Source organism: Melospiza melodia, chromosome 11 (genome assembly GCF_035770615.1).
Source record: "Melospiza melodia melodia isolate bMelMel2 chromosome 11, bMelMel2.pri, whole genome shotgun sequence".
NCBI classification, from domain to species: Eukaryota; Metazoa; Chordata; class Aves; order Passeriformes; family Passerellidae; genus Melospiza; species Melospiza melodia.
The window spans coordinates 1,577,108-1,588,477 of record NC_086204.1 but is presented as its reverse complement, the minus strand read 5'-3'; the positions used below and the strand labels follow the sequence as shown (position 1 = coordinate 1,588,477).

At 52.8% G+C, this 11,370-nt stretch overlaps 1 protein-coding gene across 1 annotated transcript in view; it reads left to right on the top strand.

Moving 5' to 3' along the window:
• The first annotated feature begins 2,859 nt into the window (after positions 1 to 2,859).
• The window catches only part of SCYL3 (SCY1 like pseudokinase 3), a 16,676-nt gene continuing 8,165 nt past the window's right edge, over positions 2,860 to 11,370 (top strand). The window contains exons 1-8 of the mRNA XM_063165240.1: positions 2,860 to 2,924; positions 6,653 to 6,927; positions 7,708 to 7,893; positions 8,522 to 8,635; positions 9,414 to 9,470; positions 10,150 to 10,252; positions 10,770 to 10,881; positions 11,209 to 11,286. Coding sequence (XP_063021310.1) covers positions 6,763 to 6,927; positions 7,708 to 7,893; positions 8,522 to 8,635; positions 9,414 to 9,470; positions 10,150 to 10,252; positions 10,770 to 10,881; positions 11,209 to 11,286 — 815 coding nt within the window. The 5' untranslated portion in view covers positions 2,860 to 2,924; positions 6,653 to 6,762. The remainder of the gene's footprint in view (positions 2,925 to 6,652; positions 6,928 to 7,707; positions 7,894 to 8,521; positions 8,636 to 9,413; positions 9,471 to 10,149; positions 10,253 to 10,769; positions 10,882 to 11,208; positions 11,287 to 11,370) is intronic.

Sequence of the window (11,370 nt, the reverse complement as noted above, 5' to 3'; positions counted from 1 at the left end):
TCCTCAAAACCCATGGAATACCCTGAGCTGATTTCTGCTGCAATTTGTGTTGCCTTGAAGCTCTTGTGATCTGCTCATTTTTTCCTTCAGGTAGAGGTTGTGGGGTTTTTTTCTGAAAAAGCTCTGAGGTGCCAAGGGAGGTGTTGGAGCTGCACAGGCAGAGGAGGGCTGCACTCCCCTGCATGGGTTTCATACTCACAAGGTGGTGTTGGCAGCCCCTTGGTCTGGACACCCACTTGAATAAAAACATTCATGGACTTTTCCAGAGCTGGAGAAAATATGCCTTAAAAAAAAAAAATAAAGAATTCCACTCCTGTTTATTAAGAAATTGAGAAATATCATTGGAAGCAAAAGGCTGCTGTGCTGTAGTTGTCATTCACATGGCCATGCAGGAGTGGGACATCATGGAGAAGGCATCAGTGGGAGCCCCACCGCAGCCTTTGCTCCTGCGCCTCTCCCAGAGAGTTGGGAGCAGCTCTGTACTCCTGAGAGCTGCCCAGAGTGCTGGGCAGGCTTGGAGCAGCCTGGTGACCCTGCCCAGGGTTGCAATGAGATGAGCTTTAAGGTCCTTTCCAACCCAAACCATTCTGGGATTCTAAGGCTGTGCTCCCCAGCTGTGCCTTCAGGCCTCACAGGCTCCACTCCACTGAAGTGATTTTGGCCCCATCCCCCTCTGCAGTCACCAGCTGTCTCTCTGGCCATTATGCCAATCTTTTCTTGCACAACTGATTTAAAGAAGCAGTTCCAGTGCTGATGAGGCATTTGCTAGGAGCTCTGTAATCCTGCTGGTTCCATCTCTGCCCTTGAGGGGTTCACACCTCCCTGATCCTAATCCCTGGGTGGTTCTCTGGAGGAGCCCACGCTGGCTGTGCTTAGCAAAGGCAGAGGGTGAAGTTTGGGGCAGAAACCCAGCTGGGGTTTCTGTGCAGCACCTGGGGACAGGGCACACTCCTCAGTGCCACTTCAGCCTGTGTGGTACAGCAGGATCACTCAGGAGAAGCAGGTAAAGGAAAGAATGCTGCTCCACAGAGACAGCCCAGCAAAGGAAACACACCAGAAATGATGCAGAACAGCCAAAGTTTGCTTTTTCTTCCTGACAGCCACATGAATCACACCGCAGCCTGAAGCTGGAGCCAAGGGCTGTGAGTAGAAATCAGTTGTTGCTTATTAAGAATTTTTTATCTTTACCTCCAGTTATTCGTGTCTTCTGACCTTCTGCCTTTGCCCTGCCACACACACATAGGACATACAAACCCACACCTGGCCCCTTGAGTAAACTGGTGACTAATGTACACCTTAATGAACATTACACAGTTTATTTTAGTTTGTATTTTGGGGCTAGGATCTTTTTAGGTGTCTGTCCCATTTGGGCCAAAGACTCTGGATCTTTCCTACCTTTGACAGATAGAGGTGGTGTACCTGAACTTCATTTAGTTTCAGTTCCTGTGTGCATTATATTACCCTGTAATGTGTGATGTACTACATACTGTGACCCATTTCACTTTCCTGCACCTTGCTCCTCCCATCATATGTCTTATTTTTTTAAAAAAGCCCCAGATCATCCATCTACCAGCATATCCTGATGTGCCACCTTACAGCTCTTCCCCTGCACAGTCATGGGAGAAATCCTCTCTCGGGTGAGGCTCAGTTGAGCAGGGTTGTGCTGTGGATCTGAAGGAATCCCTTTTGCTATCCAGAACTGTAGCTGTGCTGAAGGGACTCTGGCATTGATGAGCCAATGTCCAGCAGAGCTGTGTGTCTGGGACCATCCGTGCTGTCCAAGCCCTGGAAGGCTTCCCTCGAAATGGAAGGGGGAAAGCATAAAGAACATACTCTACACAGTTCCTGCTGGATTTGGCAGCACAAGACGCAGCACAGGTTAAACTCGTGGAGTTGAGTTACTGCAGAAAGCCAAGGCGCTTGCAGAGCTCAGACCACCTGTGTTAAACACTCTGCCCTGGCCATTAAACCCGCGTCTAGACGAGGCCACGGGGCTGGGCTGTGCTGCTGTTCAGAGCGACCGTGCAAACCACATCCTCACGTCCTGGCGCTGCAGGAAACTGGAATAACACCGGCGATATGAAAATAGCGTGTGAACAGCTCAGACCTCCCACCGCCCTGGAGCCCTTCCTTTCAACCTTCGCTCCGCCGTCCAAAACACTCACGTGAAATCTCTCCCCGGGGTCGCTTTACGCCGCAGCGCGGAGAGCAATTACATTTAATGGCATTTAATGGATCCCCTCACGCCGCAGTGTCAGACCACCCTGCGGCCCGGGCTTGAGCGGGGCACAGGGAGGGCAAGGATATTTAAAAATTTATTTTAAATTGGATATTATGGGGCAGCAGCGTGTCACTTTACAAGGCTCGTGAAGGGGCTACAGAAGAGCCTGTGAGGGGCGGCTGCGGGAGCTGGGCTGTGGAGCTCGGGGAAGCTCAGGGGGCTCGGTCTGTTCTGCCGGGGTGCAGTGGGAGAACGAGAGGAAATGGCCAAGATGAGAGAGGGGAGCTCAGATTAGATATAAGGGGGGGGAAAAAAAAATCACTGTCAGGGCAGTCAGGCATTGGAACAGGCTGCCCAGGGGGGTGCTGGAGTCACCATGCCCGGCGGTGTTCAGGAGGAGCCCGGACCCCACGCTGGGCTTAGCGGTTCCAGTGGCGCTGCCCTGTTCCATCTCCTCACAGGTTTCCTCCAGCCCCGCCCGTCCCACAGCTCCCGCTCCTGAGGGGGCCCGGAGGCAGGCGCGCCCTCACCCAAAATGGCGGCCGGCGCTCTGAGGGCGCTGCGGCCGCCGGGCGCCAGGGGGCGCGCGAGGCGGGCGGCGCTGCCGGGCCGGCCGGGCGGAAGGACGGACAGACAGACGGACAGACAGGCGGAGCGGCCGGCGGGGCCCAGCGGCACCGGAGCCCCGGCCCGGCGGGCACAGGTGAACGGGGACGGGCGGGCCGAGGGTGGGGGCTGCCGTGGGGTCTGACGGGCGGGCCGGGCCCTGCCAGCCCCGGTGCCGCTCCCCGGGCCGGGCTGTGACCGCGGGCAGCGGGCGAAGCTCCCGCAGTGGCGGCTCTGGCTGTGCTGCTCCGGGGCTCCCGGGCGTTCAAACCGCGCTCTGCGCGGGGCCCGGGGTCGGACCGGCCTCGGGGGAGCGCGGTGGAGCCGGGCTTCCTTCGCAGGGTGCTGCTGCTGGTCCCCCTGCCTGCCAGGGGCCCTTGTGCGGGGTGCGGGCGGGCATTTGGGGGAGTCACCCTGGGACACTTCGGCCTGTGGGAGCCAAGCCCCGGCGCTGCTGAGAGCCCTTCCCGCAGGCTCTGCTGGCCTGGGAGGGCGCCTGGAAAGCCTGGAACAACCTCTCCCTGAGCTGCTGTGTGTGTTTCAGGCCAATGCTCTGTATTCGGCTGTCATTCCCTCCGCAGGGAAGCTAAATGGGAATTCCATCTCTTTCTGGTAGCAAATCCACGTTGTCCTTTACTACCAATCGCTCTGGCTTTCCCTGCCGGGCTCCTGTCTCTTCCAGGGTGTTCTGTGTATTACATCTGACATTCGCGTTTACAATTAGTTGGAAATAAGATCCAAAAGGGTTAATGCTCTTAACTCACAGTTGCGTGAGTAATGGTTTGTTTTGGCTCCGGAGAGCCACACCTGGGCACAGACCTTTGCCGATGTTTTTGCCAGCTGGAGTTTGAATAGCCGTAAAAAAAGCCCCGGGTGCCGCAGGCTGCTCGTGTTTGATCCCCAGAGGAGTTTCCCTGGAGAGGGGCGGTGTGTTTGCAGCTGGCTGTTGGTACAGCAGGGCTCAGCTACATCACAGGCGTGAGGATGACTCTGCTGTTGCAATATTCAGCATGAGAAGAACACCGAACTGTTGGAGCAAGTCCAGAGGAGACCATGAAGTTGCTAAGGGGACTGGGGCACCTCCCCTGTGGCTGGTGGAGTCGGGGTTGTTGTGCCTGGAGGAGGTGGCGTGGAGACCTCACAGAAGCCTTCCAGTGTCTGAAGGGGCTCCAGGGAAGCTGGAGGGGGGCTCTTCATCAGGAAGGGTGACAGGACAAGGTGGGAATGGCTGCAAATGGAACCTGGGGAAAATTGGGTGAGGTGTGGGGAAGAAGTTCTTCCCGGTGAGGGTGGTGAGGCACAGGTTGCCTGGGGAAGCTGTGGCTGCCCCATCCCTGGAAATGCCCAGAGCCAGGTTGGATGGGGCTTGGAGCAGCCTGGGATAGTGGAAGGTGTCCCTGCCCATGGCAGGGGAGTGGAATGGGATGAGCTTTTAAAGTCTCTTCCAACCCAGACCATTCTGTGGTTCTGTTCCTGAACTGTGTGTGTCTCTGATGACAAATATGTCCATGTGCATTTGGAGGAACCTGAGGCATCAGGTGAGCCCAGATATTTTCAGGTGTCCTGAGTGAGAAATCATTGAGGTGAACAGCTAAATGAGGCACGGCTGAGAAGGGCAGAATGCAGAGAAGTGCATTGGCTGTGCCCAGGAGCTGCAGCTGGTGCCTTGCACACAGGTGAGGAGGAGGAGCTGGGGCAGCCAGGGCAGAGCTCCCAGGCTCTGTCTGGAGAGGAGAATGTTCTGTTTGGGGGCAGCAGGAATGCTTTTGTGCCAGGGAGCTCACCAAATTAAAATCCAGTTTAGAGGCATGTGTTGTTGCTGCATTGTGTTTCCTTTTCACCTGTCAGCCCCTCTGTGTAGTGCTGGGAAGCTGCAGTTTAGATTTCCATAACTTTCCCTTTATGTCCTAAAGGTGCCATTTAAGGAATCAGTGCTGAAAAGGTGCAGATCCCTGCCAGAGGGGAGAGAGCTGCAAGTTCTGTAGTTAATTCAGATTTTAGGTGGATCAGGACACAGAATTAATTAAAAGCCCCTGTTCCCCCCCCATTTCAGGCTGCAGGGGTTGTTGTGCCCTCTGGAGGGTTACAGGAGCCAGGGAACTGTAACAAACCAGCTCTTTGCAAAGGCTCTGAGCATTTCTGAGCTCAGGGCTCCTGGGAGACTGGACTGGAGACACAGGTGAGGTGCCAGAGCAGCAGCTTGGGGGGAGCAGCTCTGCTTGGGGGCTGGGAGACTCCTGTGGTGTTGCCTCCCCGAAGCCTCAGGTCATGGCTGGGAACAACCACAATGAAGCAATTCTCCAGTTGCCAAAAATAAAATGCTTGGGGATGGGCAATTTCCCCCACTTTTCCTGACAACAACTGAGGGTTTCTCTGTCCCTCTGATTCCTGAGGAGGCTTTGCTGGCTTCTGTGTGCAGACAGGTTCAGGTCTCACCCCTGGCCTGTGATCACAAGCCCTGATGACAGAGCATGTGCTGGGTCAGTGTTTTCCAAAAAAGCCTCTGCAATCAGTGTGTTTGTTTTACCGGTTTTGTGTGTGAGGAAACAGCACAGAAATCTGTGTCAGCCTCTTCCTGACAGGCTGTGGGAGGAAGGAAGTGTTGGCAGGCAGAAGGAATATTTGTTACATGGAGAGAAGGTAATCAAGGGGGAAAACATGCTCCTGGAGGGTACCTGGCTATAGGTAACCTCCTGAAATCCAGCTTGTAACCCTTCCTCCTTCACTGCATTCTTCTCTGCCTTGGAGAATTGAGGAATGGTGTTTTTAAGGCGGCCAGGGGCTGCTTGTGGAGTGGCAGTCACGCTTCCCAACTGTGCTTAGTGCCAGTTTAACCCTTGGAGTGGGTGTGTGTTGCTGGGTCCTGCTTTTGGTGGGTCTCAGCCAGGGCAGGGATGGGCTGTGGGTGCTGCTCTGTGTCAGAGCTGCTGCTGATGCTGACACAGGTGCCAGTGCACTCCAAGCCCCACTGCTGACAGCTGCTCCTGTTGATCCAAACCCGTTTGTGGACACTGGGTTTCCTTTACAAAGTGAACTTTGGGGATTTCATTCTTGTCCTTAAAACTCAAGGAGAGGATACTTCTTGGGTGTTGTGTTGCTGCAATGGCTCCTGAGGTATTAAAGTCTTTTTTTCCCAACCCCATGACCAAAGAAGTCGAGATTCCTCAGTTCTGCTTTTCAAGGTTTATTTTCTCTTACCTGTTCCATTCTCTCTCTGACCTGCTGAGATCTGTCCAGCAGGTCAGGTTGTGGCACAGTCCCTGCCCTTGGGGTGGTGTTAAATTTTTATACTATGTGTACTTTATTTACAATAATTTCCCAATACCTATCACCTATTAGACAGTCAGTCTCTACTGACTGTAGATAAATTTTTATGCTAAGAACTATGTGTACTTTATTTACAATAATTTTCCAATACCTATCACCTATGTTAGACAGTCTATCTCTATTCTAAACCAATACAGAAGTGTCACCATCACAGCAGAAGATGGAGGACAAGAAGAAGGAGAAGAAGGACAGGACACATCCAGATTTCTTTATCTTGCCTCTTGAACCCCCATTCTAAACCCCCAAAATTCTACTTTTTCACCCTGTGACAAATTCACTATCATTCTACTCAAACTCTTGTGGCTTGTAAATCCTCACACAAAGTTGGTAATTGTTTCCATGGGCTAAAATCAAAGGCACAGGTGTTTGTGACTCTGTGCCAAGGTCTCTCAGCCCCTTGCCAGGGTCTGGGATCACCCAGGGCAGCCAGAGCAATGTCCTGGGTCCGGACAGATTCTGGCAGGAGGAGATTGTTCATGTGTGTTCCTTGCTTTGCAGAAAATGCTCTGAAGGTGACCTGGACAGCACCTGCTGGAACTAAAGCTGCCCAAAGCAAGTCCTCGTGCAGCCAGGGCCTGTTTGTGGTGAGCAGGGCAGCTGTGCAAGGCATGGGCTCAGAGAACAGTGCTCTGAAGAGCTACAGCCTGGAGGAGCCGCCGCTGACGCTGCGCAGCGGGCACAGCATCCACCCGGCCGTGCTGCAGGATGGCAGACGCGCCTCCGTCTTCGTGTACAAGAGGGACAGCCAGGACAAGGTCAACAAAGCTGCCAAGGTACTGCCTGGCCTGGGACACGCTGCACAGCTCCCCCTCCTTCTGTTGGCAGCGTGGGAATCAGTCAAACCCTTGGGAGTGAGGGCAGGAGGAACGTGGAAGCCAGCCTGGCCATGGGGCAGAAGGGGGTTGGCAGCTGCAGAAGTCATTGTGCTGAGGGCAGCCATGTTCAGACCTTTGCAAGGTCCTGTCTCCTCCTGCAGATGCAAATCAGGATCTTTCTTGGGTGAATCCCACCCAAAGTACCATATTTATTATGAGTAAGGATTTTATTCTGTGTAAGATTTTTTTCCATCCAGTGCCAGCGGGGAGCTCACAAGACAGATGGAGAGACAAGAACATGTAGTGACAGGACAAGGGGAAATGGCTGAAACTGAGAGAGAGAGTGGGTTTAGATTGGATATAGGGGAAGAAATTGTTCTCTGTGGGGGTGGTGAGGCTCTGGCACAGGTTGCCCACAGAGAAGCTGTGGCTGCCCCTGGATCCCTGGAAGTGTCAAGGCCAGGCTGGGCAGGGCTTGGAGCAAGCTGGGATAGTGGAAGGTGTCCCTGGAACAAGGTGGTCTTTAAGGTCCTTCCAACCCAGACCATTCTATGATTCCGTTTTCAATGTATTTTAAAAAGTTCTGCAGTCTGAGTGAGTAAGCTTGCAGGGTGCTTGGTGAGGGGCAGGGATGGGCTGTGTGAATTCCATGAGAAGCCGTGGCTGAGGGGGCAGGGCTGAGCTGTGCACCTGGAGGAGCTGCCTCAGAGCAGGTCTGACACATCTTTGTTCCCGAAGCACCTGAAAACCTTGCGGCACCCCTGCCTCCTGCGCTTCCTGTCCTGCACCGTGGAGGCCAACGGGATCCACCTGGTCACAGAGCGGGTGAAGCCCCTGCAGATGGTCCTGGAGACACTCTCTGCTGCAGAAATCTGTGCAGGCATCTACGATGTGCTGCTGGCACTCATCTTCCTCCATGACAGGGTAGGTACCCCTGGCAGCACCATCAGGCTCTGCTGGGACACGGAGGAAGTGTGACAGTGTTGTACCTGGCCTTGGCTGGGTGACTCACTGCTGATTCCTCCCAAAAAAGACAGACATGTTCCCCACAGTGCTTGTAGGCTGAAACTGCTAAACTTGCCTGCTTTGGAGGGGGAAAGGTAATTGAAAATGTTGTGGAAATGAGGGAAGAAGCAGTTCTCAGTCCATGGATCTGCCTGTAGTACTTCTTGCTTTAGGGACTGCAAGGCCTTGGTGTTTGTGTACAGCTGATGGCAGAGATTGGTGTCACTGCTGCCCTGTCTGGGCACTGTGTGTTTGCCCAGGTAAATCCCAGCTCAGACTGTAGCTCTGGGGTTTTGTGTTCACAGTTGGATTTACAGTTGCATTGCAGGGCCTGTGACAATTAAAGCTTTGTCTGCTCTAAAACCCTGGCCCTCCTGCCTGGCACCTGCTGCTCACCCACAATGTCCCAGAGGAGCTGTGTGGTCTTTTGGCAGCTTTCCCTCAGCCCCCTGCAGTACCTAATTAGTGCTGATTAAGATTCTGCATCTTCATCTATCCCCCAAGTCAGTAACCCTTTTTTTTTTTTTTGTTTGTTTTTATGTTTTAGGGAAACCTAACTCACAACAACGTCTGTTTGTCATCTGTGTTTGTGAGTGAGGACGGGCACTGGAAGCTGGGAGGAATGGAAACAGTCTGTAAATTCAGTGAAGCCACCCCAGAGGTAAGAGCCAAGCCAAGTGCACCCTGGATGGCCAGGGGAGGATTCCTGGCCTGTGGAATCTGGCCATCTATGGGGGTGAAGGCCCAAGTCCTTCCACTGAGCTGGATTTGCTATTAAATGTGTTGGCTCACTTCCAGCTCTGTCCTGGAGCTTTGCTCTGTGGACACCATTGCTATAAACCAAAATGCCCACACAAATTAATTCTCCATTAGCCAGAACACAGCTGCTTTTCTAAGGGACACTGCTGGCTCTTCTCACACACTGGAGAGTGAGAAATCTTTGCCTTCTGGACTGATAGAAAAATAGAAAAAGAGCAGGAAGAGTCAGGTTGAAACAAGCCATTAAGAAAAATAATTTAAATGCCTTCTTAGCTTGTGCTGGTGGCATTTTCACTGCTTGGTAGCAGAGAGAACAGTTCTTGTTTTGATTTCTGCTGCTTGCTGTGCAGTGAGGCACAGCCTGCCCTGGGTGCCAGCAGAAGGGGCAGGGGCACAACTGCTGAGGGGACACAGAGGCAGCTCATGGGCCCCCCTTGGCACTGAGGGGGCACTGAGGGGACAGGGATCAGCTCATGGCCACTGAGGGGACAAAGAGGCAGCTCATGGTCCCCCCTTGGCACTGAGGGGACACAGAGACAGCTCATGGGCCCCCCTTGGCACTGAGGGGACAGGGATCAGTCATGGTCCCCCCTTGGCACTGAGGGGACAGGGATCAGCTCATGGTCCCCCCTTGGCACTGAGGGGACAGGGATCAGTCATGGTCCCCCTTGTCCTTGCAGTTCCTCTGCCACGTGAGGTCGGTGCGAGACCAGTCGTGCATCCCCTGCGAGGAGATGGTGAGTGCCAGCTCAAGGGGCTCCCTGCTGCCAGCAAAGAAAAACCTGGTGGGCAGGAAATAGTTTTACATTCATGTTGTATTTCCTCATGCCTAAATGGCATGGAAGTGGCTCTTGGATATTATCTGAGGTTTCCTTTTGTCCCTCCTCTGTCCCATCCCTGCTTTGGGAATGGTGTTGGGCACAGGTGATGCTACTTTTCAAACTCTTTGTGTTGCTTCTAAATCACCAAATTTTGCAAAAATCAGAGTAGTTGCTGAGAGTGCCCAGATCACTGTGGTCCCGTGGTTGTGTAACTCTGAGCACAGCTTTTCCCTACCTGTCAGTCACTTCCCAGCCATTGAGAATCCTTGGAGCTGCCTGTGCTGAAGGAGCAGCTTCTGCTCTCTAATTACTGCCTGTTCCCATAGAAATGCTGAAAGCTGTTGACTGCCTGCATTCATCAGGGAGTTGTTTCATCATGATGGAGTTGCTCCTTTGGGTTATAAATTCCCCAGTGGAGTTTTTTTAGCATAATATTCTGCTTGTGGGGTACACAGTGATGCTTTAGTGCTATAAAAAGAACTAGAGTGTGGATATGGTGGGGGGTGGGAATAAAGACTTATGGAAGACACCACATATTTCATAAGCTCCTGCCTTGCTGGGTTGGTTTTTTTTTGGTGTTTTGTTTTGTTTTCAGTCTGCAGACTTCAAAATGCTGCCCAGCAGCTACGGGCACGCGAGGGACGCCTACGCCTTTGGGACAACAGTTGAGAATCTCCTGACAGTTCTCCATGATCAGGGTGAGAATGAATGACACTGGTTTATTTTGCTGGTGACAGGCCCCCTGTGCTTCACTCCTGGTGTGGTTGAACATCCCACCTTGCTCTGCAGCTGGCAGCAGTGTTGTGGGCTCAGTGGCCAGGGTTGTTCCTTGTTTGCAGACTTTTTTCCTGTGTTCCCTTTTTCCTGTGGGGATGTTGTCAGGTGTGGCTGGAGGTCACCAGCCCGTGTGACACCAGCACTCCCAAACCTGCTCTGGTCCTGCCAAGGGTTGTGGATGTGGCAGGGGGGATCTTGAGAGCCACAGCTGAGCAGGGGCTGCCACTTCAGCAGAGAGGCAGCAGAAGTTTCTTGGAGAACAGTTGCACTCCTTGGAGGCCCAGTAGCCAGGCAGGTTGGGAAGGGAAATGGAAATGCTACTTTCCCCTTCCTTTTGCACTTTTGCTAAAAATAAGTTTGGTGGGGGATGGAGGAGTCCTGAATGTGTCTTGTTCAGTGTGGAGAGAGGAATCTAACAGTAGGTGCTCTGGATTTCAGTTTCAGCAGATATTCTCTCCAGCTTTCAGCAAACCTTGCACTGTACACTGCTGAATCCAGACCCAAAGTGTCGCCCACCACTGTCCAGCCTGTTGTCTCACGAGTTCTTCAGGTAAGGACAGGAATATCAGGCCTCTCTTGGTCTTGATGCTGCTTTGAAGGTGGGATGGGAGTGCAGACTTTATCCCTGCCTCTTGCAGGGATCCTTGACAAAGAGGCTCCTTGAATGAGGAAGGTGTTCCCAGCCCTCCCAAGGAGGTGCTGAGCAGCCTTTGGCTGTCACCTCCTTGCTGGCACTCTTGATCCAGCAGCATTTATTTGACTTGGGTCCCTCTGTTTTCTCTTCTAAAGGGGTGGGGAGGGGGTTTCAGTCTCTTCACAGTGGGTGGTGTAAGCATCAATAAGGATTACACTTGACAGCTTTTGGTTTTGTGCTTAGGAATGATTTTTTGGAAGTTGTGAATTTTCTGAAGACCTTAACACTAAAGTCTGAGGAGGAGAAAACTGAATTTTTCAAGTAAGTGAAGGAACTGTCATGTGGAAGCTTCTTATTTCAGAATGATAAAGCACCCTTCTGCAGATGGATTGTGGGAAGGCTCCT